The sequence below is a fragment of the Zingiber officinale genome, chromosome 7A (genome assembly GCF_018446385.1).
Source record: "Zingiber officinale cultivar Zhangliang chromosome 7A, Zo_v1.1, whole genome shotgun sequence".
NCBI lineage: Eukaryota > Viridiplantae > Streptophyta > Magnoliopsida > Zingiberales > Zingiberaceae > Zingiber > Zingiber officinale.
Window position 1 is genome coordinate 116142166 of NC_055998.1, and position 24054 is coordinate 116166219.

The following is a 24054-nucleotide window of genomic DNA, read 5'->3' on the forward strand; positions in this document are numbered from 1 at the left end:
GGATTTAAATTATTTAACGTATATCATTATTAAAAAAATTGATTTACTTTGTAATAAGTTTATTTTTGATTTGTGCCATTTTTAAATTTTATTTTGATTAATTAAAACTTGAATGAATTTGTGTTAGAAATCGAGTATTGCGCTCTGCGAAGTGAACCGTGGCGAACAAGGTTTTGATATGTTTCCAAAAACAGAATTTGGAAAAACACATTTAGCTCACTTCAGAGATCTTTGATTATTCTTTTATCGGTGGAAACATTTCTCCTCGAGGCCGAAGCGGCGATGCTCGACCTCGAACGGAAGCCGCCCAGCTAGAGAGTCAGAGAGCGCGGTGAGTGGCGATGCAAGGTCACCTCCCTCACCACCACCATCATCACCACCTCCAACAACAGCTAGCCGCTCTACTCTCCGCCGCCCTTCCCCAGTCCTCCTCCTCCTCTTCCTCCTCCGCTGCCGCCCCCGGGGCCGTAAGCGAGGTCGCCGGTTCCTCACCTTCCTCGTCTCAGGCGACGCCTGAAGGGCAGATCGATAGAGCCGGTGACGATTCACGGATTGGTGCAATTGAATCCCTTCAGCGCATCATCCTTTATCCTGCCAATGGGATCGTCATCTCCCACTCGTCTCATTTTCTTTCCCAGGGCTTGGGCCAACTTCTTTCTGACAAGTAAGCCCTTTTCCCCTCTCCTACTTCCTCCCCCAAACCGTATAACAGTCATTTAGCTCATCCTTATTCGTTCTGTAATTGGCATAATTGAAGTATTGAAACTGTTGTAATATGGGACGACTCTTTTTCTATGAATTTCTCTGTACTTTCTCCGTGAAAATTGTCAAGTATGTTTGTTGTCTATGAAGATATGGAAATAATTATATTTGAACAAATTTCACGTATGTGCATGTTATACTGTCAAAGTTATCTTTCAGGTCTTTCGCCGTGAGGCGAGCCGCCGCGATTACCTATGGATCTCTTTGTTCTGTTCTGGTTTCAACTTCAGTTGGTTCAAATAGTGTCCAAAATCATGGTCTGGCATTGGCTGACAGATTCATGGCTTGGGCTCTCCCCCTTCTCGGTGACAACGGTGTTGCGAATGGTTCTGAGCAATTGGCATTGGAGAGTCTCAAAGAGTTCCTTAATGCTGGGGATGCTAATAGCATTGAACCCTTTGTCCCGCTGATCCTCAAAGCATGTCAAGAGCTTCTTGAGGATGAGAGGACCTCCCTTAGCTTACTCCATAAGCTCCTTGGTCTTCTTACTTTGATTTCTTTGAAATTTGGGAACTGCTTCCAGCCACATTTTGCTGACATTGTTGACTTGCTTTTGGGGTGGGCTTTCATGCCTGATCTCTCTAAATCTGGTAGAATGATAATTATGAATAGTTTCTTGCAATTCCAGAAGCACTGGCTGTGCAATTTACCATTTTCGCTAGGGTTGCTATCAAAATTTTTAGGCGACATTGAAGTTCTTATTCAGGATATCAGTACTGAAGTTGGCAGTCAGTTTGGGAGGTTGCTTGCTCTTTTTTCCTGTTTCTCAACAATTCTACAAGTTATATCTTCAGCGAAGACAGAAATTCACACACTTGAGGAGGTGAAAGAAACTTTGGAGAGCATGGCTCCCCGATTACTTAGGTGTATGACAATTTTTGGTAGGAAATTTGGGTTGACAAAATGGATGGGAGAATCTTGGAGATGTTTGATTCTTCTGGCAGAAATTCTTGAAGAAAGGTTCTCTAACTCCTATCCAATCACTGTTGATATTTTTTTCCAAAGTTTGATAAACATTCCATCCTTGCAGGTTAATGCATTGATTAAGACTAATTTGCAACTGTTATCTAGACAAAAGTTGGCATTAGTTCCTTCCTCTGTGAGGACTCTATTAGGATTTTTTTCCCCATTCTCTCAGTTGCGCCTGCATCCAAATCACCTTGTAGTTGCAAGCTGTGCTTCAACTTACCTTTTTTTCCTTCAACATGGGGCTGATGCTGTTGTTATTGAAGCTATTACCTTATTGATTGAAGAGTTAGAGTTGTCAAAAATTATGCTTGGAAAAATTAAAGGGTATTTTGGTGATACCAATGAGCTTTTGTTGAATTTTCTCCCAGACGACCAAGTGAACCTAGAATTAGGTTCTAGCAAGGCCTATTCGGAAACTGAATTGATTTCCTTAATAAAGTTTGATCTAAATGCATTGTTAAGCTCTGTTGCTCGTTGTTCTTCTGAGATTTTGGAAGATCAGGTTGTCATCAACACACATAGATATGAGCGATCAAAGAAGCTAGCGTCTTTGGTTTTAGAGAAGCTCAATCCTTTTGAATCTCCCTTTGAAAGTTTCTCTGAGTTGCAATTCCTTATTATTAAAATATTGAAAAAGTTAAGTGAGGCTGAGATTGCAAGTAAATTTACAATTTTGCAAGCTTCTTCGGAGAAGGAATCTAGTAATTCTGATGAAAATTTTCAAATAAGCCATCAAGCAAAGAAGGATGCTGTTACTGAATATAAAAAGAAATATACTAACTGCATTGTTAGGGCACTTGGCATTAATTTGCCTCTTTCTGTGAAGCTGGAAGCCCTTGACTGGATCAGCTCATTTAGCTGGATGGTTGCAACTATGGATAAGAATTCATGCGTATTGTTATCAATATATGATCCGTATGCAAATGATAGTGTTGATAGTGATTTACTTGATGTAATTTTTGATGCAGCATATGTGAGGGAATCTAAGGTGAGATCTCTTGTGGCATCTGTCTTGGAAGTTCTTCTATTGGCAAGGCTAATTGATCATGCATATTTTCACGTTGTCTCAGAGCTTGTGCTGGATAAACTTGGTGATCCAGATGTATCTGTCAAAAATGCATTTGCCAGAATACTTCCTGTTGTGCTACCTTTGACAATATATTCGTGTGGTCTGAATGGTAGAACTAGGTTTTATGATTTGCTAATGAATTCTACCATCAAGAACTATAACTTGGCTTGGAAGAGTGTATTTGCCTTGAAGCATTCTTCAAGAAAACTACATTCACATCAATTTGTCTCAATTATGAGTTACATATCACAGAGATGGAAGGTGCCTCTATCTTCTTGGATCCAAAGATTAATATTTAGTTGTGACTGTAAAAAAGAGCTACTTTCTAGTAAGGAGGAAAGAGACAGAGAGCCTCTTGATGGTGACACATGGAATCACAGCAAGGCTGAAGAATCTGTATTTGATAAAATATGCCCAGTCAATAACATAGCTGCTGTTTGGTGGGCAATCCATGAAGCTGCTAGACATTGCGTTGCTCTTCGTCTACGAACTAACCTCGGTGGTCCCACCCAGACTTTTGCTGATTTAGAGCGTATGCTTTTAGACATACCTAATGTACTTTTGCTAGATGCAGAACAAAGTGACAGCAAGTACATAGCACAATCCAATGCTCACCTGCTAACAATGCGTTTGCTTCTGGATTTTGTTGAAGCTTTGAAGAAAAATGTTTACAATGCCTATGAAGGTTCTTTCATTTTTCCTCCATGTACTCGGCAAAGTTCCATATTCTTCCGAGCAAATAAGAAAGTTTGTGAGGAATGGTTTTCCCGAATATGTGAACCTATGATGAATTCTGGGCTGGCATTGCATTGCCATGATGCTACTATCCAATACTGCTTCTTGCGGTTGCAGGATCTCAGAAATTTATCTGTGTCAGCCTTGTTGGAGAAACCTCGAGGGTCTTCACTATCTGAAAGTGTCCATATCCGAAACAGAATCACAGGAGATGTCTTGAAGGTTGTCCGTTATGCATCATTGGCCTTGTGTAGGAATTATGAACCAGAGGCTTTGAGTGGCCTCCAGAAATGGGTTGCAGTACAATTTTCTACCTTGTTTAAAGAAGACAAACAGATTATTCAAGGTGTAACTGGAACCTTTGGGTACTTATCATGGATAACTGGACTCGTGTATCAATCTCAAGGTCAGTATGAAAAGGCAGCTGCATTTTTTTCTCACATGCTTCAGTCTGAAGTTGCATTAACTCTTTTAGGTTCTGATGGTATACAGTTTATTATTTCACGTGTAATTGAGTGTTATACATCAGTCTCTGATTGGAATTCTCTAGAAAACTGGCTCACTGAATTACAGTCACTTCGTGCTATGCATGCTGGGAAAGCTTATTCTGGAGCCCTAACTACAGCTGGTAATGAAGTAAATGCTGTTCATGCCTTGGCACGTTTTGATCTTGGAGATTTTCAAGCAGCTTGGTCCTATCTAGATTTGACACCGAAAAGTAGCTGTGAGATTGCTCTTGATCCTAAGATTGCTTTAGAGAGGAGTGAACAGATGCTTCTGAGATCCATGCTTAAAGGGGATGGATCAATTCATAAATTCAAGGAAGAACTAGAAAAGGCAAAGTTGATGCTGGATGAAGCATTGTCTGTTGTTCCTCTTGATGGATTGCCTCAGGCAGCAGCTTGTGCCATCCAACTTCATTGCATCCATGTTTTTGAAGAAGGTATAAGATCAAATAGCCAAGATCATGAAAAAAAACTGCCATCAGTTTTGGAGTCCTTTCATCAAGTTCTTTCATCTCCAATCAGCAGAGTTTATCAAGATTGTGGTTTGTGGATCAAAGTTTTTAGAATTTACCGAACTCTGATGCCAACTTCTTTAACTACGCTGCTTCTCTGTCAGCAGCTGATTGCTGTGGGTCGAAAGAAGAACAACTTTATGTTAGCAGACCGCATGATTCAATACCTTAAAGATCATATTTGGATGAGTTCTAAAGGGATACATACCGATCTTGCTCTGACTATGCAGTATGAAGATATCTTACTCAATTATGCAAAAGACAATCATGAAATGGCTATGTTGGATATGTGTTCTTTGATCAGCAGTGATGCATTGTCTGCCTCAGCGATATCTTCGGAAACATGTAGGATTCTAAGGGCCAAGGCATGTTTGAAACTCTCAAATTGGCTACGACAAGGTTCCCCTAATCATGATTTCAAAAATGTTCTGAAAATACATCAATTACTGCTTACTAATAGCGAATGCACATTATTTATGCGAACTGATTTGACTGACAGTGGCATAAACCCTGAGTGGGATTATAATAAAGTTATTGATGAGTTAGTTGGTGCAACCAGAAAAATGTCATGTAATATCTGTCCCACTATGGGTAAGGCCTGGCTCTCTTATGCTTCTTGGTGTTTTCAACAAGCTGAGGGTTCCCCTCTGGTCAATGAGACGGTTCTTCAATCCTGTTCTTTGTCTCCTGTTCTTTGTCCAGAAATTTCTCCATATAGATGCAAAATGACTGAAGTGGAAATATGCAAGGTAGAAGCTACAGTTAGGAGGTTTCTCAGTGATATTAATACATATTCTGCTAATGGTTTGGATGAAGAAAGATCAAACTTCTCTAATCTCCAAGAAAAAGAAGCTCATATAAGTTCATTGGTTGAGCAAGCCATATATATAATGCAGGCTGGAGCTGGAGCACCTGGATCTGAGCCATATAATTCTGAATGCCCTTCTGCTGCTGTATCTTCTCGGCTGCAAGTGCTTTTTCTTGATAAAAATGGTGGGATGAGGAAACATGATGCCTTGCCTCTGATCAATGAGTTGGTCAGCATTTGGTGGTCTGTGAGGGAAAGGCAGACCTCATTATATGGGCATGCTGCACATTGCTATTTGAAGTACCTTTCATATTCTTCCAAATATTTAGCCTTTTCTCCTAACAATGTTCTAAATAACGAAAAGAAGAAGAGCTGCACCCTTAGGGCAATGCTCTATGTCCTTCACATTGTTATGAATTACGGATATGAATTAAGGGAGACTTTACCACATGACCTTGCTATAGTTCCTCTGTCTCCATTGCAGGTCCCTTGCTTTAAAGTCTTTATTTTTTTCTTTATATCCAATGATTTCTGATAACTTGCAATTATTATTTCATTCATAGGAAGTCATTCCTCAACTCTTTGCTCGTTTAAGTTCTCATCCGAAACAACATGTTCGAAAGCAATTGGAGGGACTTTTAATGATGCTAGCAAAGTCATGTCCTTGGTCTATAGTATACCCCACACTAGTTGATATGAATGCTAATGAAGGACAACCACTGGAGGAGTTGCAACAGATACACGACTGCTTGGTAATTCACCTTTCCTAACAATTATAAGTTTTTTTCACCTTTGTCTTACATGCATATGCATAATTGGAGTTCATTTGCCCAAAATGATTGATGAATGAAGTTTTAGTCCGGTTTCCTACTTTCTGACTAGGTTTCATTGAATGCAGTTTAAGCTTTATCCAAAATTAGTTCAAGACGTTCAGCTAGTAATAAATGAGATGGGGATGATAACTATTTTGTGGGAGGAGCTTTGGTTGAGCACACTTCAGGATCTTCATACAGGTAACACCTATTAATGCTTTTGCAGGCAATTCAATTTCTTTATTGTTTAGCTCATTTATTGTACATTTGATTTCGTTGCTTAATTCTCTGAAAGCATATATCACTGTTTGCCAGACATTTGAATTCATATCTTTGCTTTATCTTTTCTGCTTGCAAAAGATGCTATAGATTTCCTTCGGTCAAACCATGGGCATGAATTTAAATGATGCATCATATGCCAACTAGATAGTGAAAAAACATTAGTATCCTTATTTTCATATCATCAAACAATTTTTGCTATAAATTAACATTTTTGGGGTGTTGTTGCTCTCTTTATGTAGCATTAGTTTTGATAGATATATAAGTTTATTATTATTTTCAGGTTAAATGAGAAAAAAAAAATAGAAAACCTAATTTGGTCTCCTGTCCTGTCTGCCTAGCTACCTGTCCTGCATGAACTGCCCAAACTAACCAATCCAATTGGATCACTCAGCTTGACCGACCAACCATATCACACAACTTGATCGTCACTGGGCTGCTTGGCCTAATCACTCCTCTTGGCTTGATTAACCAGCCTAGAGTGATCAGATTGTTAGTCAGTTTTCCAAATCGATTGACCTACATGAACAAGAATGAAGATTGGAGGACTAAGAGACATTTATTGATAGTGCAAAGGGCTTGTGGATGAGCAAGAAAAATAATGTTTGCTCTTTTTCAAGGGAATTCATTTTCTTTAAAAAAAAAAACCTACTGCCAAAAGAAAAATTTTCATTGACCAAACTGGCTTTTGTTAAGCATGATTTACTATTGCATTAAATGTTGGAAAATCTAAAAAGATATTGTCATCGGAAAATATTTTCTGGAGAACAAACTGAGCCTAAGTTTCTTAGTTGAAAATTTTGTAGAAATGTTTTCATATAAGTAAAATATAATTTGGTTCATTTTCTTATTTGTATTTTAATTTATCTCTTAGATTGATTAATTCCTTCTAGGTATAACATATTTCTTTCTTAGAATATTTTACATGTATTTCTAATTTAGTTAGATTAGAGCATTTAAATGGGGACCCTAATTCCCATTCCCCTGTTAAACACTAAAATGTATTGTTTATTTCTCGTGTTGCACCGAGTGATATAAAATTTCTTTATGATTGTTTAATTTTCGTGTTACATAATTTTTTAATTCATAAGGTATTAAACTTTTAATTTAAACTTTCAATTGAATTTTTCTCAGCATCATTATTTCTCATTAGTTGTTAATGACTTTAAATTAGCATGTTCTTTTCACAAAGTAGAGAATGATTGTAATTTCATTTGAGCCTTAACCTTTGAGGAGCATAATATATTTTATTATATTTTTGCTCGACGGCATGGTCGCTTGACCATGCCATTGCTTGACTAGGCAGTTGTGAAATTGTGGCCACATGGTTGAGCGGCTGCCTAACTGCAAAATTGAAACCACGTGGTCAAGTGGTTGCTCGGCCGACATTTCGCGGCTAGCTCGTCATGACTGTTTGCTTTCAAAATCACAGCTACGTGGACGAGCGACCACCTGGCCATGATTTTATGGAAATCATGGCTAGCTTGGCCGCTTGGCCACGATTTCACAGTCGCTTGTTCGAGCGACTGCCAATTGGTTTGGTTCAAGTAAGTGGACAAGGCAGTGGAAGGCAGAGGGAGGGTAGAGGGGTATTTTGGAAAACTGGTGCGGATTTTGGAATTTGAAAAGGTCATTTGGGTATTTGGGAAACTCATGTGCATGGTTCAATAAATTGTTGAAGAAATTTTGTAATAACACGTACAACAAGACAACTAGTTACCTAGAAAGCAAACATTATTTTGGTTTGGATGAGTTTATCAATTATCTATTATGGAAGAACATGACCTTTGATAACCTTTTGTTGACATTATTTGCATAAATGGTAATTTTAAGTATTAAGAATCTGAGGAGAACCAATTCTTTACTTCATAATCATAAAACACGATGTTGAACTTGAAACTTATGAATATAATAAAATTAATTCTTGTTTTAGTTTTATTATATCCATAATATATGGATCTGTTCTTCGATATGGTAGTATGATAACAAATCTCAGCTTTCTCATTGCAATTGTAGATATTTAAGAATGTTTCTAATTAGTCCTATAAACCTAGATGTAATACGGCGCATCAATACGTTAAAAGTGGAAGCAGCAAGAGTTGCTGAGAATCCAACACTCAGTGATGCTGAAAAGAACAAGATAAATGCAGCTAAATACTCAGCTATGATGGCTCCAGTCGTTGTGGCACTAGAGCGCCGTTTGACATCAACATCTCGTGAACCAAGAACATCTAACGAGCTTTGGTTCCGCCAAGAGTACTTTGAGCAACTGAAATCAGCCACATTAAATTTCAAAACTCCCCCTAAATCTTCAACAGCTCTAGGTGATGTTTGGCGACCTTTTGATACTATCGCCACATCTTTAGCAACTCATCATCGGAAATCATGTGTATCTTTAATTGATGTGGCTCCGTGTCTGGCATCTCTTATGTCTTCTGATGTTCCAATGCCTGGTTTTGAGAAGCAAATATCAATGTTTGATACCTCAGGAAGCTCTACAATTGACAATGCAGGAATTATTACAATTTGTTCCTTTGGTGAACAGGTAACAATTTTATCAACCAAAACAAAACCTAAGAAGCTGATTTTAAAAGGTTCAGATGGTCAAATGTACACTTATCTTCTTAAAGGGCGTGAGGATCTACGTCTGGATGCCCGAATCATGCAGTTATTACAGGCGATTAATAATTGTTTGTCATCCTGTGATGATACTCGTGGTCGTGAACTCACTATTCGTTATTACTCTGTAACTCCTATTAGTGGCCGTGCAGGATTAATCCAGTGGATAGATAATATAACCAGCATATATAGTGTTTACAAGACATGGCAGATAAACACTCAGATGACTCAGATTTCTGCAGCTGATGCTGTCAATGTAAGCAATTTACCGGCTGTTCCTCGCCCTAGTGATATGTTCTATGGAAAAATTATACCTGCACTCAAAGAAAAAGGAATAAGAAGAGTAATCTCACGAAGGGATTGGCCTCTTGAAGTGAAAAGAAAGGTCTTTTTGGAGCTTACAAAAGAGACTCCAAAACAACTATTATGGCAGGAATTATGGTGTGCCAGTGAGGGTTTCAAAGCATTTAGTACAAAGGCTAAAAGGTACTTCGATACTTGATTCTACAAGATGATGCCAAAATTCTCCTTCCTTCAAGTTTTTGCAGTCATCAATTTCTTGCATGTAATTGTTTAATAGATCATCTAAACTGAGAAGAGTAGATGAAACTTCTTTGTCAATTTCACCTTATATCGAGCAACATTATGCTTACACAATTGGTTAAAAAAATCCAGTACCATGAATTAATGTATGAATATCTTGTGAACTATCAGTCAGGGGCTTAAGAAATTATGAGAGCAGGCTCCAACAATAACTTAACTGAGCTGGTTGCCCATGTGTAAAAATAAATAAACTTAGAACATGTATTTTGTAATTTTTTTGGAAGGACCACGAGTAAAGGCATCTGAGGCAAGTAAGCAATACCTTCACTATTTTTTTTCCCATTTATCTCTTATTCCATCATTGACTACACTTCAGGGAGGTTCCTGAAGTATTGAAATTCAATTTTTTACCTTCTAGTGACATATAGACTATAGTCCTGTACAATTGTTATCAAATCAACTTTGTTACCCAGTGATTGCAATGAAGGAATATTGATGTAATTAACACGTCATCTTGCTAATATTACCTTGGTATCATTCGCATATACCATGGTTAATCTGCAATGAACATCTCTTTTGATTGTATAATTAGCCTTTGAACATCATTAAGTTATGCTATACACGTGCTTGTGATCAAGGTTTGAAATCTTGTTCAAAGTTGGGGTTTGGATCAATGAGAATGTATCCTGCTGTTCTGGGAACGCTGACATTGTGCTGGAGGCACTAAGGAGAAGGTAGAGAAAAGGAAGAAGATTAAGAAGAAGAGGAAAGGGGAGAAGAGGGGGTGAGCTCGGTCAATGAGACCGATGTGCTGTACTGGGCTTGTCGACACCCTGTGCCTCAGACATCAAGGAGAAGGAAGAGGAGGAAAGGAGTTAAAGTTGTTTACCTTCAAAAACCTTAGTTGAGGGAGGAATAAATTCCAAGTCAAAGTCATGGTGTTGTCACTCACGAAGGAATGAATTTGGAGTAAAGAATCGTGGAGGGTGGAAATAACTTGTCGTTGCTGTTGGTTGTGGTGGAGGAAGAAACTTGATGTGGTTGTCAGTCATTACCTTCTTCGCTGAAGAAACATGGATCGGGAAGCCGTTGAGAAATGAATGGATGTGAATGGGCATGGATTGTGTTTTTATAGGATCTTGCATGCCAGTCAGTAGGGAGACTGGTAAATTTTGCTGGTGCTGATCGGCATATAACATTTTTGAGACCGTGCTTGTGATACTTTGCAACTAAAAAGGTGTTAAGGGAGCAGATCTCCTGGTCCCTTTTTTGTGGACTAGGGGATGGACCACTCGTAATTGCGGTCGGATTGTGGTCGCGATCCGGCCACAATTGGTTGTGATCCCTTCCTGGGTTCATCGTCCTCTCTAGGTTATAGTTTGGTTCAGAGAAGGGTGGCCGAAGGCCGCTCGGAGGCCACTGGTGGTGGACATGGCCAGGTTGCTGGACGCTGAGCGGGGGTGGCCTTCGGGTGGTTTGGCCGCCCTCTCCGAATCAAACTATAACCTGAAGGGGACGGTGAACCAGGAAGGGATCACAACCAATTGCGGCTGGATCGCAGTCACGATCCGGCCGCAATTATAAGTGATCGATCCCCTAGTCCACAAAAAAGGGACCAGGAGATCTGCTTTCTTGTGGTAAGTATCATTACCTTTAAGGAACTTTCTTTCAGGTCAATGAGTTAGTTGATTAAGGCAGTAGCACTTTAGGACCAGTTCTCTTATCCTAGTTTTATTTTGACAACTGATGATTGGTGTTCTCTAGATTATCTAAGGTTGAACACATTGTTACATATCATGTGCAAATTGCTAGTAATTTATTGATACCTGATTGACATTTCCCCAATGATGAACTCATGTGGCTTAATTGATTGATGCAATCAACAATAAAGCTTAGCTGATTAGAATGTACTATAACTATGTGCTATTTTCTTTTCAATTTGGTGTCTTAAATCTGTTCATTCAGATGATGACCACTATAATCATGAAATTTATATGCTCTGAGTTGCAGGTTCTCTGGAAGCATTGCAGCCATGAGTATAGTTGGCTACATTCTAGGTCTTGGGGATAGACATTTGGATAATATTCTTATGGACTTTTCCACCGGAGAAATTGTCCATATAGATTATAATGTATGTTTCGACAAGGGGAGGAGGTTAAAGGTTCCTGAGATTGTCCCTTTTCGCCTTACTCAGATAATTGAAACTGCTTTAGGGTTGACTGGCACAGAAGGTGCCTTCAGGTCTAACTGTGAGGCTGTCCTGAAGGTTCTCCAGAAGAACAAAGATATAATACTAATGTTACTGGAAGTTTTTATTTGGGACCCATTGGTAGAGTGGACACGGGGAGATATCCATGATGAAGCTGCAATAGGTGGTGAAGAAAAAAAGGGAATGGAGATGGCTGTCAGCCTTAGTCTGTTTGCCTCAAGGGTTCAAGAGATGCGTGTTCCTCTGCAGGTAATCCTCTCAAAAAAGGATAGTAGATGCCTTTATAAAACTTGCTCCAGTGTTTTCAGAAAACTTAAATGTTAACACAAAGATTAATATTTACCTAACTTGTTTGATGATATAATGAAACAGTTGGTTGTATGTATTTTGAAGAACCAAGTATATTCATCTCCTGACATGCCTGTCTTGACAAAAAGAGTACTGTAGAACTTATCATCAGAAAATCCCTATAACCTTGTGACGTTGTCCCTGTGCTAGTCATCTTGGCGTTTAAGATGGAAAAATAATATCTCAAATGACCTAAGACTTGCTTATGCTTTATTCTGAAATTATCCCAATGTCTATTTTAGTTTAGTCTAGTATAATCTTTTCATGTTCGTCTCTGCATTTTACTAACCTTATTTTAGGTGGCTTTGTATTAAGTCTACCATTTAACTTTGTTCCTTCCAATTGAAGACATAGTGAAAATGATCTTAAATGTTTTTCTTAATATTTTAGGAGCATCATGATCATATGGTGGCTACTTTACCATTTGTTGAATCAGCTCTGAAGGTATGATGTTAATTGCTCTTACGTTATATATGCACATTATGTGTGATTTGCTAGCACATCTCAGAATTCATGTCAAATATACTCAGGCATTCTTGGACTCATTAAATCAATATGAAGTAATATCTACCGTCTTTTATCATGCTGACAAAGAGAGAAAGAGTCTCATGCAGCGTGAGGCATCTACAAAGTTAGTGGTCACTGAAGCCACTTCTATATGTGAAAAATCCAGGACAACTTTTGAAGTCCAGGCCCATGAATTTGCTCAAGCAAAAGCTATGGCTGCTGAGAAAGCCCAAGAGGCATCTCTCTGGATTGATCAGCATGGAGGGGTGCTTGATGCTCTCGGAAGTGGCACGATTCCAGATGCAAACAGTCTATTAATGGTACGTGGCACAGAAGAGTCATTATCTCTTGTTTCTGCTGTTGTCATCTCTGGAGTTCCACTAACAATTGTTCCAGAGCCAACACAAGCACAATGTTTTGATTTGGATAAGGAAGTTTCCCATCTAATTGATGAGTTAGACAGTGGACTTTCTTGTGCAATTGAAGCGCTAAATGAGTATGCATTGGCATTGAAGAAAGTTCTCCCTCTTAGCTACATTGCAAGCAGCCCAGTGCATGGTTGGGCACAAGTGCTGCAGTTGTCAGTAAACAGCCTGTCATCTGAAGCCCTTTTACTTTCTAATAATCACGCGGCTGAGCTTATTGCCAAGAGCAAAGGGGAAGGGTTTGATTCTGTTAGACAGCAGCATCAAGAACTCCTTCATAAAGTGGAAATATATGCTATAGAGATAGAAAAAAATGCTGCTGAGCGTTCAGTACTCATGGAATCAATTGGGGCAGATACTGCAGCAAATTCAAAGGAGCGCCTTCTGTCGTCCTTCACAAAGTTTATGCAGGCTGTCAGTTTCCGAAGAAATGAAGATGATAAGTTCAAAACTCTTCCAGGACAAAGCAAATATGATGGATCAAAAGTTGCTAAATCTCAGGAGGATCTTGATGAGAAGAAAATGAAGGCATTTTCTGTTCTATGTGTGGCTGTGATTGATTTATATAAGGATATCAAAACAAATATGACTTATTTCTCTGATAGATTCACTGAAAGGAGAACTGCAGAAATTGGTTCACAAGCTGACACTGGAACTGCTTTTATCAGATTCGAGGAGCAGATTGAGAAAAGCGTACTGGTAGCAGGCTTTGTTAGTGAAGTTCAAGAACTCATTCAAATTGTTTTACCATTTACTGATATTACCGCGGAAAACACAACTGTAGCATTTTCACAAAACTGGGCTTCTATTTTTCAGGCCTGTGTGCGATCAAGCAATCAGTTGCTTGAACAAATTACCGGATCTCTTCTTCCAGAGATTATTAGATCTGCTGTCACCTACAATTCAGAAACAATGGAGGCTTTTGGATTACTTTCTCAGATCTGTGGTTCCATTGATACATCACTAGAGAAGCTTCTTGAGGTTGAACTGGAGAGGGCATCCTTGTTGGAGCTAGAAAAGAGTTATTTTATGAAGGTTGGACTAATTACAGAGCAGCAGTTAGCTCTTGGAGAGGCAGCTCTAAGTGGGCGTGATAATTTGTCCTGGGAAGAAGCTGAAGAGATAGCCTCTCAGGAAGAAGCTTGTAGGTCACAGTTAGACCAACTTCATCAAAGTTGGAACCAAAAAGATACACAGAGTTCCTCTCTTAAAAAGCGGGAAGTCAATATTATAAATTCCTTGAGTTCTTCCCAGCAGTACTTTACATCTTTGATGAACACTGAAGAGGAAGGTTATCTGCATGCTAGAAGAAGCAAAGCTCTTTTGGCTGCACTTGAAAAGCCCTTTGCTGAGCTTGAATCAGTCAATCATGATCTGGTTTCACATGGTACAATTCCCACAAATTCAGATGGTTCCACCTACAAGCTAACTGATTCTGTGACATCTGGCTCGGCAATATCTGAATCGGTGTGGGATTTTACATTCTTGTTGAGGGATCATGCTTTTTTTATTTGGAAAATTAGTATTATGGACTCAATTCTGGACATGTGCTTTCATGAGATTTCATCTTCACTCGACAGTAATGTTGGTTTTGATCAACTTTATAAATCTCTAAAAAAGAAGCTAGAGATTCATTTGCAGGATCGTATTTATCGTTATCTAATTGGAAGAGTTGCACCTGCTTTTGTGACAGAATTAACTAAACAGACTGAACATTTGCAGCACATGGTGGAAGCAAGAAGAGAATTTGTGTTTGATCAAGCAAAGAAAGATTCAGGATCTGTAAGAAAAATTAGCCTCATGCTCGAGCAATACTGCGATGCACATGAGACTACTAGGGCTGCCCAGTCAGCAGTTTCTCTCATGACAAGACAGGAGAATGAGCTAACTGAGGCTCTTGCAGAGACTGTTCTTGAAATTGTACAAATGGAATGGCTTCATGATTTGTCATCACCATATCTATTGAAAACCAAGGTTTCTTCTGAAAAGTTTCTTGGTGCTGATAAATTGTATCCATTAGTTTTAGATATTAACCGGCCAAAATTATTGGAAAAGCTACAGTCTTCTATGTCCTTAGTAGCACGATCAGTAGAATGCTTACAAGCTTGTGAAAGGACATCAGCATCTGCTGAAGGGCAGCTGGAGAGAGCCATGGCATGGGCTTGTGCTGGTTCAACAGCTGTTGGAACTGGCTCTACGTCCAAGATTTCAGGAATTCCTGCAGAGTTCCATGATCATCTAATACGCAGAAGACAATTGCTTTGGGCGGTTCAAGAACAGGCAAGTGATATTATAAAGATCTGCAATTCTGTGATGGAGTTTGAAGCATCAAGAGATGGACTTTTCTGGATACCCGGTGAAAAAACTTCTGGGCGGACAACTGCAGATGGAAGGACCTGGCAGCAAGCTTACTTGAATACGCTGACCAGATTAGATGTTTGTTACCATTCTTTTAACTGTGAGTTTGCAACCATTGCCCTTTGCCTAATATACAAATTATAGATCTCATGGTATAAGCATTTGGTTATTATTTTCCAATCAGGTGCCGAACAAGAATGGAAGATGGCTGAAAGTAACATGGAAGCTTCTGCTAATGCCTTGTTTGCTGCAACCAGTGAGCTCCACATTACCTCTGTAAAGGCAAATTCTGCTTCAGGTGCGTGAAGATTTATTGTGGAAGTTGAACTATGATATTGGTCTTGCACTGATTTCAAAGAAATTCTCAAATACTCTCCTATATTAATAGATGACCTGCATAAGATTGTTGCTGTTATGATTGAGCACGCAATTGGGGCAAATGCAGCTTTATCTTCCTTTATCCATATTTCCAGAAGCCATACTGCTTTGACATCTGAATGTGGTTCCATGTTGGAGGAGGTATGAGATCTGAGAGCAACAGAGTAAATTTTGTCTCATTGAATGAAATGGGTTGTTTGATTATACTGAGTTGGTAATTTCTTCTGTTTTCTTGCTTTCTAGGTTTAACTGATATTAGTGAAATAAGTTCAAACATGAGCAAGTCTGTTGAAGACAATCCTTCTAAAAAACTTGATGTGCTAAGTTTTTCAGTCAAATAAACTTTAATTTCCTATGTTAGATTGGTCTTATTACTATATAAGGGGAATTCTATTCAATAGGATCAATTCCCATTATCTTCTCCCACAAGGTATTGCAGCCACCCTAACCCTTTCTCTTGTTGTTACTATTCCCAATGTTGATGCCCTCCCGCTGTGCTTCCATGTTGCCAAACCCTTCTCCTCCATTTTGTACTCTCCACCCAGCCTTCTGTACCTTTGCATCACCATGTGCCACAAGTTCTTCCACTGTTCCCACCATATTGGATGTTTATTATTGTGTCTCCTGCCTAGTGTGAGCCCCTCATATCGATGTACACATATTGTTGTGCGAACTAACCAAACTCATGCTTTTCACATCCACATTTTGCTGCTGAGCCAGCCTAGACAGTGCCTGTGGCATCTGCCTCTTTCTGTGCAAGCCAATCTAGAACCATTCTTCTTTGCTTGACATCCACACATGTGTCTCCAATACGTCTTTAGTTGGCACTGATAGCTTCTATGACTTAATATGTGTTAGTTCCAAGAGATTTCTTTGATTATATTCTTCCAACAACAATCACCTCAAATTCGTTCAACAAAATGATGATCTTGTTTTTGAGCACTAATGTTCTTTCAAAACCTTATTTTGTCTTGATGGTGCAACATTCCCATAGCTTGTGCTGGTAGCAATTTATGTCTTTTGTGCCCACATGCCTTATATTTTTACAAGTGGGTCGTCAACTCTCCCCCTCTTGTTCCCTGTATTTTAAAAAATGATCATTGTTTGCACATTTCTTACAACTATATCCAAATCTGAGCCAATCATTAGCCGTTTGGGTCAAAAAAGCTCACAACAGTAAGTGTCATTTTTTGTATTACTTCTCTGCACTTGATTTCACCACAACAATTTGCCTTCCTTTTTCCAAATATGATAAGAATATAATAACATGGTATGGCTCATTTATCTTGTCGGAGCATGTTGATTTTCTATATAATTTAAAGGTTGCCTCAATTATTATATAGCCACATAGGACATCCTTGCTTGAGGGAGCCTTGAGATATTGAAGAGCTATTAGACTTATAAGCTTGACATATAAACTGAAGAAATTAGCTAACCACAGTTACAATAATGAGATGTAAGGTCTAGTAATTGTTAGATTATCAACTTATGGAGCTACAATTTGTGATATTTCTCTAGATTAGGTGATCGACTCGAACTAGAACCTACCTTTGACCTCATATTAGTTTGATATTTGAGTATCAATAACCTAGAACCTACCTTTGACCTTATATTAGTTTGATATTTGAGTATCAATAACCTAGAACCTACCATGTCAACTTCTTTAAGCACATCAAGAACATGGAGATGTAGATATTTTTGCTTGACCAAGCCACCTTAATGCCTAGAAAATACCTTAAAGGGCGGCTCGGTGGGGAAGGGTCAGACTACATTGGGTCTATTATACGCAGTCTTACCTTATATTTTGCAAGAGACTGATTCTGCGACTCGAACTCGTGACCTCAATATCACACGACAACACCTTTACTGACGCTAAGGCTCCCGTCACCTAGAAAATACCTTAAATAACTAAATCATTTGTTTGAAAATGTTGATGGACATTGGCTTTCAACTTCCCTATTGCTACAATTTCATCTCGAGTAATGATAATAATATCTTTATAAATAATGAGAAAATTATGCTTCTTACACTGAGAGGTAATATGATAAATTAAGTAGTTCAATACTAACAAACACTAAGTACAATCCAACTCAACGAAGAGGGAAAATGTAATTAATTGAAAGATTATAATATATTAGATTATTACCCTTTTTATATACTCATAATACGTGTTCTTTGTAAAAACACAACCTAGTTGAATTTGACTGTGTTTATTTATCTAATTGAGTTTGTTAAAGCTTGTTTATTAAAAATCTTACTCAAGCTTTTTATTGGGCTTAACTACGTTTATAATTTAGTTCAAATGTTGATTTAATAAATAAAGTATATTATTTTCTTCATTTTTAAAATATATTATAAATAATATATAGGGGAGCTTTGGCGCAATAGTAAAGCTATTGTCATATGTCTTGGTGATTATGGGTTGAGTCGTGGAAATAGCCTCTTGCAATGTAGGACAAGACTGCGTACGATAAATTCTTCCTCGGGACTCCGCATTTGCGGGAACTTCATGTACCAAACTGCCTTTTATATTATAAATAATATAAAAGCATAAAATTTACAAGATATTCATCACATTTTTATATATCTGAATATAAAATTTTGAAAAATAAGCTTATATCAAATTAATAATTACGATAGGAGATGATGAGTTGTCTGGAACTAAGAACTTTAAGTATTTATGATCTTCTTGCAAAAAAGAAGGAAGGATTGAGATATGTGTTTTATATAGAATACAAACAAGATGGTTAACATGGAGGAGAACGTCGGGTGTTTTATGTGATCGTAAAGTACCTTCAAAACTTAAAGGGAAGTTCTACAAAACGGCGGCTAGACCTGCTATGTTATATGAAGTTGAATACTGGGCTATGACTCGAGCACATGGGCAGAAGATGAGAATTGCAGAGATGAGGATGTTAGAGAGAGTCGGGGTTGCATCTGTTAAGGGAAAATTCTGAGAGGCACGTTTAAGATGATACGAACATGTATTAGACGATCAATAAATGCTCTAATTAGGCGACATAGAACTACAACAAATATGCATATCAAACAAGGAAGAGGAAAATAAAAAAATGGTTAACAACAATAACATTTGATAAAATTTATTTAAATATAGATGATGATATAGTAGGTGATAAAATCCAATAACGTAGAAGGATCCATATAGTCGATCCTATCTAGTGGGATAAGACTTGGTTGTCATTGTTATATCAAATTAATAATTAAGTTCATTCATAATTATTGACAAGCTTTTTTCATGAATGATAATAAGCTGAGCTCACTAGAGTTTTTATTTACTTTATTTTTAAATATGAAAGAAATATAAAAGAGCTCTTCCCAATCCAAGTATTGAGTTTGTTCATGTTCATTACAATTTCTTATGCCAAAAATGTCTAAGAATCTTTTTAAATAATTTTTAAAAATAATTAAATTTAAACATCTAAAATTTTGAAATGGAATTTTAAAGAGTTTATAAAACCCGTCACCATTACAAAGACACTCCTTGTCATACCAAAATGGATAAAACTAGAATTGAACTATCCATGCTACAGGGTTAAGGTTATTCACTTCTTATCATACCAAATGGATAAAAGTAGAGTTGAACTTACTATCCATGCTACAGTGCTATGGTGATTCATTTCTTATCGTACCAAAATGGATAAAAGTAGAGTTGAACTTACTATCCATGCTATGGTGATTGTTTTGATCTTGACTTTTGTCGGTTTACATGTAAAGTCATGCTTCTTTGACTAAATGAACCAAGGAGGTTTTTCCATAAACACCTCATCATGATTTCTGTTAGGAAAAACTTTCTTGGTATCTAGTTGACATAATAGCCATTGAAATAGCGGTCAATGTGAGGAAAAAACAATTAAAGCAAATCTTAATCACAAAAGAAATGTGTCCATGTAATCAGAAAAATATATCTGATAGTACAATTTTGGGTTTTAAGCTTGTCCCTAGTTCAATAAGAGATATTCCATTAGTGTACTTAAATTTGAAGGAAGAATGTTTAGTTCTTATCATTTGGGTGAAATACTTAAATTTCATTTACCATTGCCTATCTGTAACCCCAGATTAGATATAACATATCAGATAGTACTGAGAGAGAATTGAACCCAAATTCAAGAAATAAATGAAATCAGAATACTAAGATGACAAAGTGGAATAAAAGAAGTTATAAAAAAGAGGATGTCATACAATGTAGTTGAGTACAAATTCACATAGCAATAAGAAAGTCATAATGGAGGTAGAATCCGAGGTCATGGAGGGTCATGTAAGGAAGCGGATCCTTGAGGGATGCTGCAACTGTGGGATGTGAGGTTGAGCAGGCAACAGTTCAACCAATAATTTTAGAAACGATGCTACACAAATCAATTGATGATGCAGGTGGGAGGAATCATAAGGTTGACGAACATAAGTAGAAGTGGAGAATAAGTCCAAATGTCTATTTGCGGTGGTGATGCAAGAGAGAATGCTGCCAATAGTGCTGACAGAAGCGAGGTTTTTGGTAGTGGCAATGCAGAAGAATCACCTGATTCCACATAAAGTGTCATATATCTTTTTTTTCAGGCACACTCAATCATTTTTCCTCTTGAAGCTTCACTTTCAGCTGATTTGGCTGCTGTGGCCGATACATCATTCAAAGATAAGGACAATAATAAAGAGATATCTCTTGTTCGTGGGCAATCACTGTACCAAACTTATATTTTCAGACTTCGTGAAGCTTATCAATCTTTGGCTCCTTTGGTTCTTTCATTAACCAACTATGTAAAGGAGCTTCATTCCACACTAACCAAACTTGCACGTGTTTCCAATCTCCATGCAGGAAATCTTCATCAAGTAATTCTCAAGTTATAACTTCTTTGTGCTTAAGAATGTTGTTGGCCAACTTTGGTTGTTCTTTCCTCTTGATTTTGAAGTCATCCAAATTTCATTTACAAATACCAGAATTTCTGCTTTTACTTGATCATTTAGCTTGATATAGTTCTCTAAAGTTTGAATGAGCAAATCATTCTGTTCAATCATGGTAATTGTGGTTTTTATTGCAATATTGAGAAAACCAATGGACATACATTTGCATAAACATAGATGTGCTACTGGTCCTATACCAATTTCTTAGAATAATGATCTAAAACAACCAACTAGACCATTTATAATATAGATACTCTTGTGCAAAAAAATTACTCTTGTGAATTATTTTTTTTGTAGGCTCTTGAAGGTCTTGGAGAAAGTCAAATCTCAAGATCTCAAAATCTTGCTATATCTGGTTCTGAACCCTCAAATAATGTGATTTTATTAAATGAGAGTGGAGGGTTTCTTGAGAGTAGTGGAGAAATTGTTGAGAACTTAGTTACAAATGTCGGATTCCTCCATGATGAAGGATGGATATCTGCGCCAGATCACACATACACCAGTAGCCAAGGCTCCAGTATCATCTTAAGTGGAAGTAGCACCTTTGAGAAGTCAGACCATGTGGAACAGTGCTTTGGTAGCAATACTACTGGAGAGGATACCAGCATTAGTATTTCTGATAAAATTACTGAGGGATTTGAAACCATATCTGTTGATTCTGAGAATCAAGAGTCTAAATATATATCACAGGATGTTGCCATTGGTTTGTCTTCAATAGCACCATCAGACCTGGGTGAAAGCATACAAACCCTGTCTTTATCTACTAAAACAGTACTTGAGAACTTGCGAATTTCATCTGAGATAGGGAAGGGAAAATCTGAAGTAGTGAAAGATTTGATGGGTGATAATGAAGATTACTCCAAGCTGGTCGATGGACGAGGTGAAATTCTTGTTGATTCTTCATGCCCTGGTGTTGCAAACCAGAAAACAAGGGGTAAAAATCGTGACCATTTGAATGTGTTTTAGTTGCCTTTAGTTCATTGTAATATTAAACTTAGTTCTGCCACATGATGTTTTGCCATTTTCTCTTATCTACATCTACTAATGTGCATTATTTCTTAACTTTTTCACTTCAAGCCTAAAATCTGTATTTTTTATTACAAGATTGTCATAAATGTTATTCACTCAAAATTGAGACGTTTAGTGAATAAATATGCTAGTTCACCAACCAAATTTACAAAGGCTATTTGATTTTTATGAATAACCTGCTTCTCTTTGACAGAGTAGGATGGATTCAAAGCTATATGAAATGTAACCTGACCACTACAAATTGATTGCATCTGTTGGTAATTTTGTGTAACTGAACTCCATCTAATATTTTGTGGAAAACAACTTTGTGCAAATTTGATTTGACAGCCTCAGTTAAAAAATTGTACTTTCACAAGAAATGTGGTTACCTTAACTATTCCCAAATCATGATATTCTGGGGAATCTATTTTTATGAGTAGTTATCATTTGACATTTTTTGGTTGTTCATTTCGTTATTCACCTTTCTTTCTTGGCATGTTCTGTTCTTCCCTCCTTTTTGTATAGGATCTTGTGTGATTTTGAGGCTATTCATCTAACTTCATTGACCAGAGAATGCCATAGTTCACTACACTGAGATTGTGCTTGACTTTCTGCTTTTAGGTAAGAACGCTTATGCTCTGACAGTCTTGAAGCAAGTCGAATTAAAAATAGATGGAAAGAGTATTGATGACAGGTATCTGCTTTTCATGACTGTTTTCTGATAGATTTAATAACTTGCTTTCTGATGAATCTTGAATTGTTTTGCAGGTCTTCAGAAGTTTCAGAGCAAGTAGATTACCTTATTAAGCAAGCAACAAACATTGACAACTTGTGTAACATGTATGAAGGTTGGACACCATGGATATGATCATCTGAGCATGTTATTTGATTATATACTAAGAGGTAACATGTCATTCATATGAATATCTTCAAACTTGTTCTTCGACATATCATCTTGTACCAAAGGAAATATATTTTGCCGATTCCTGTTATTTTTTGTAATAAGGAATTATGATATTGTTCTCAGCATGTATGCTGCATTAGGAGGTTATTTACTGGCTATTAATATATAAACTGTGATATCTGAGCCTTGAGAGTAGACAAATGAATGCAAAAATATATATTTATTATGTGCTTAGCCTCAAATGGGCTGCTCATGCATTTCATTGTTATTGGAACAGTCGTCTTCCTGTAATAGCAAGGAGAAAAGGCCAATAAACTGAAGAGCATAATTTTCTGCTAACTTTCTGGTCAGCTAAGGTGACTTCTTTTGCATAGTTTATGACGTAATATACAAATTTAATTTCTCTAAGATGTTTTAATTTGTTGCAATGGAATGATCAGCCTTCTCATTCCAAAAAATTTCAAGTTTGCTAAATATAAATCTTATTTTTGTTGTTTCTCTTGTTATGGGGATAAGTGAATGATATATGTGATGTTGCCTGGATTTCTGTAGTTTGGAAACTTCATGGATAACGAGGAAAATCTGCACTCTTGTAGGGGCTATTCAATTTCAAGGTTCCATGCTGAAATGGCCAAGCAATTGGGATTCAACCATCGCCCTTTCAAGGTTCCATGCTGAAACTAAGAGGTAACACGTCACAACCTTTCAGTTTGCCATTTAAAATGCAATATGCAAACGCACAACAAAGGTTCCTACAAGTTGCTGAATCCCAAGTACCCCTATCCGATGAACCTGCTATGAAAACTGATAAGCTTCAACTCTCTTGGAGGGACCTCTCTACTGCATTATGTGATGCCTGTGTTCGTGCTGTGGTCTCTACTGGTTATCTAGAGCTGAGTCCTAGCACGGATGGCTGAATTAGCAGTGCTGTAAAAGAAAGTTCTTGTCGCATTTTCAAAGAAGTTTCAACCCAGCTAGATGCAGCAAACCGTGAAAACTGAATCTTTTCAGTTTGATGAAGTTAAATCAGGCATGACGGGTTACATTCAGCCGTCTTTGCTTGTGTCTTGAACTGAGGCTGCTGTTTTCCAAATTTGGTGTCTGTTTCAGTTCTCAGTTTGGAGTGGGTGATTAAGCATACCGATGAGCATCCATGTTAAACAATTAAAAGGATAAACTTATGTAGTTGTCATGATAGGAATTGGATTGTCTAGTTTCAAATAATGTTTGCCAATTGCAATATCACCAAATTTTGAACCTATGTTTATGTATCGAATTCAAGAAAAGTATGTCTCTCTCATGAAGATACCTCATTAATCAATTGCTTATTATATGTCATAGAGGCTTGCTACATGTCTTAATTATGCGTGTTTGATAGAAAGAATAGTC

At 37.6% G+C, this 24054-nt stretch overlaps 2 protein-coding genes across 2 annotated transcripts; both read left to right on the forward strand.

Annotated features, from left to right (window-relative positions):
* Positions 1–212: 212 nt before the first annotated feature.
* LOC121999634 (serine/threonine-protein kinase SMG1-like) lies at positions 213–16088 on the forward strand. Its single transcript, XM_042554288.1, has 11 exons — positions 213–664; positions 922–5845; positions 5925–6113; positions 6260–6374; positions 8507–9557; positions 11625–12072; positions 12562–12615; positions 12702–15561; positions 15646–15759; positions 15850–15980; positions 16083–16088. Exons 1-11 carry the CDS (start codon positions 342–344, stop codon positions 16086–16088), a joined length of 10215 nt encoding a protein of 3404 aa, XP_042410222.1. The 5' UTR covers positions 213–341.
* A 3994-nt stretch (positions 16089–20082) lies between these two features.
* LOC121999636 lies at positions 20083–24003 on the forward strand. The gene is made up of 7 exons (XM_042554289.1): positions 20083–20156; positions 20390–20681; positions 21051–21687; positions 22383–22455; positions 22530–22664; positions 22943–23021; positions 23218–24003. The coding sequence occupies exons 1-5, from the start codon at positions 20083–20085 to the stop codon at positions 22627–22629; spliced, it is 1176 nt and encodes a 391-aa protein (XP_042410223.1). The 3' UTR covers positions 22630–22664; positions 22943–23021; positions 23218–24003.
* The last annotated feature ends 51 nt before the right edge of the window (positions 24004–24054 follow it).

Excerpts from the sequence above, each read along its gene's own strand:
- LOC121999634 (XM_042554288.1), top strand. The coding sequence starts at position 342 with ATGCAAGGTCACCTCCCTCACCACCACCATCATCACCACCTCCAACAA. Across the intron at positions 5,846-5,924 it reads TTCCTCTGTCTCCATTGCAG|GAAGTCATTCCTCAACTCTT; the intron begins GTCCCTTGCTTT and ends TTTCATTCATAG. Across the intron at positions 12,616-12,701 it reads TTGTTGAATCAGCTCTGAAG|GCATTCTTGGACTCATTAAA; the intron begins GTATGATGTTAA and ends AAATATACTCAG.
- LOC121999636 (XM_042554289.1), top strand. The coding sequence starts at position 20,083 with ATGGAGGTAGAATCCGAGGTCATGGAGGGTCATGTAAGGAAGCGGATC. Across the intron at positions 21,688-22,382 it reads TGCAAACCAGAAAACAAGGG|GTAAGAACGCTTATGCTCTG; the intron begins GTAAAAATCGTG and ends TTCTGCTTTTAG. Across the intron at positions 22,456-22,529 it reads GGAAAGAGTATTGATGACAG|GTCTTCAGAAGTTTCAGAGC; the intron begins GTATCTGCTTTT and ends ATTGTTTTGCAG.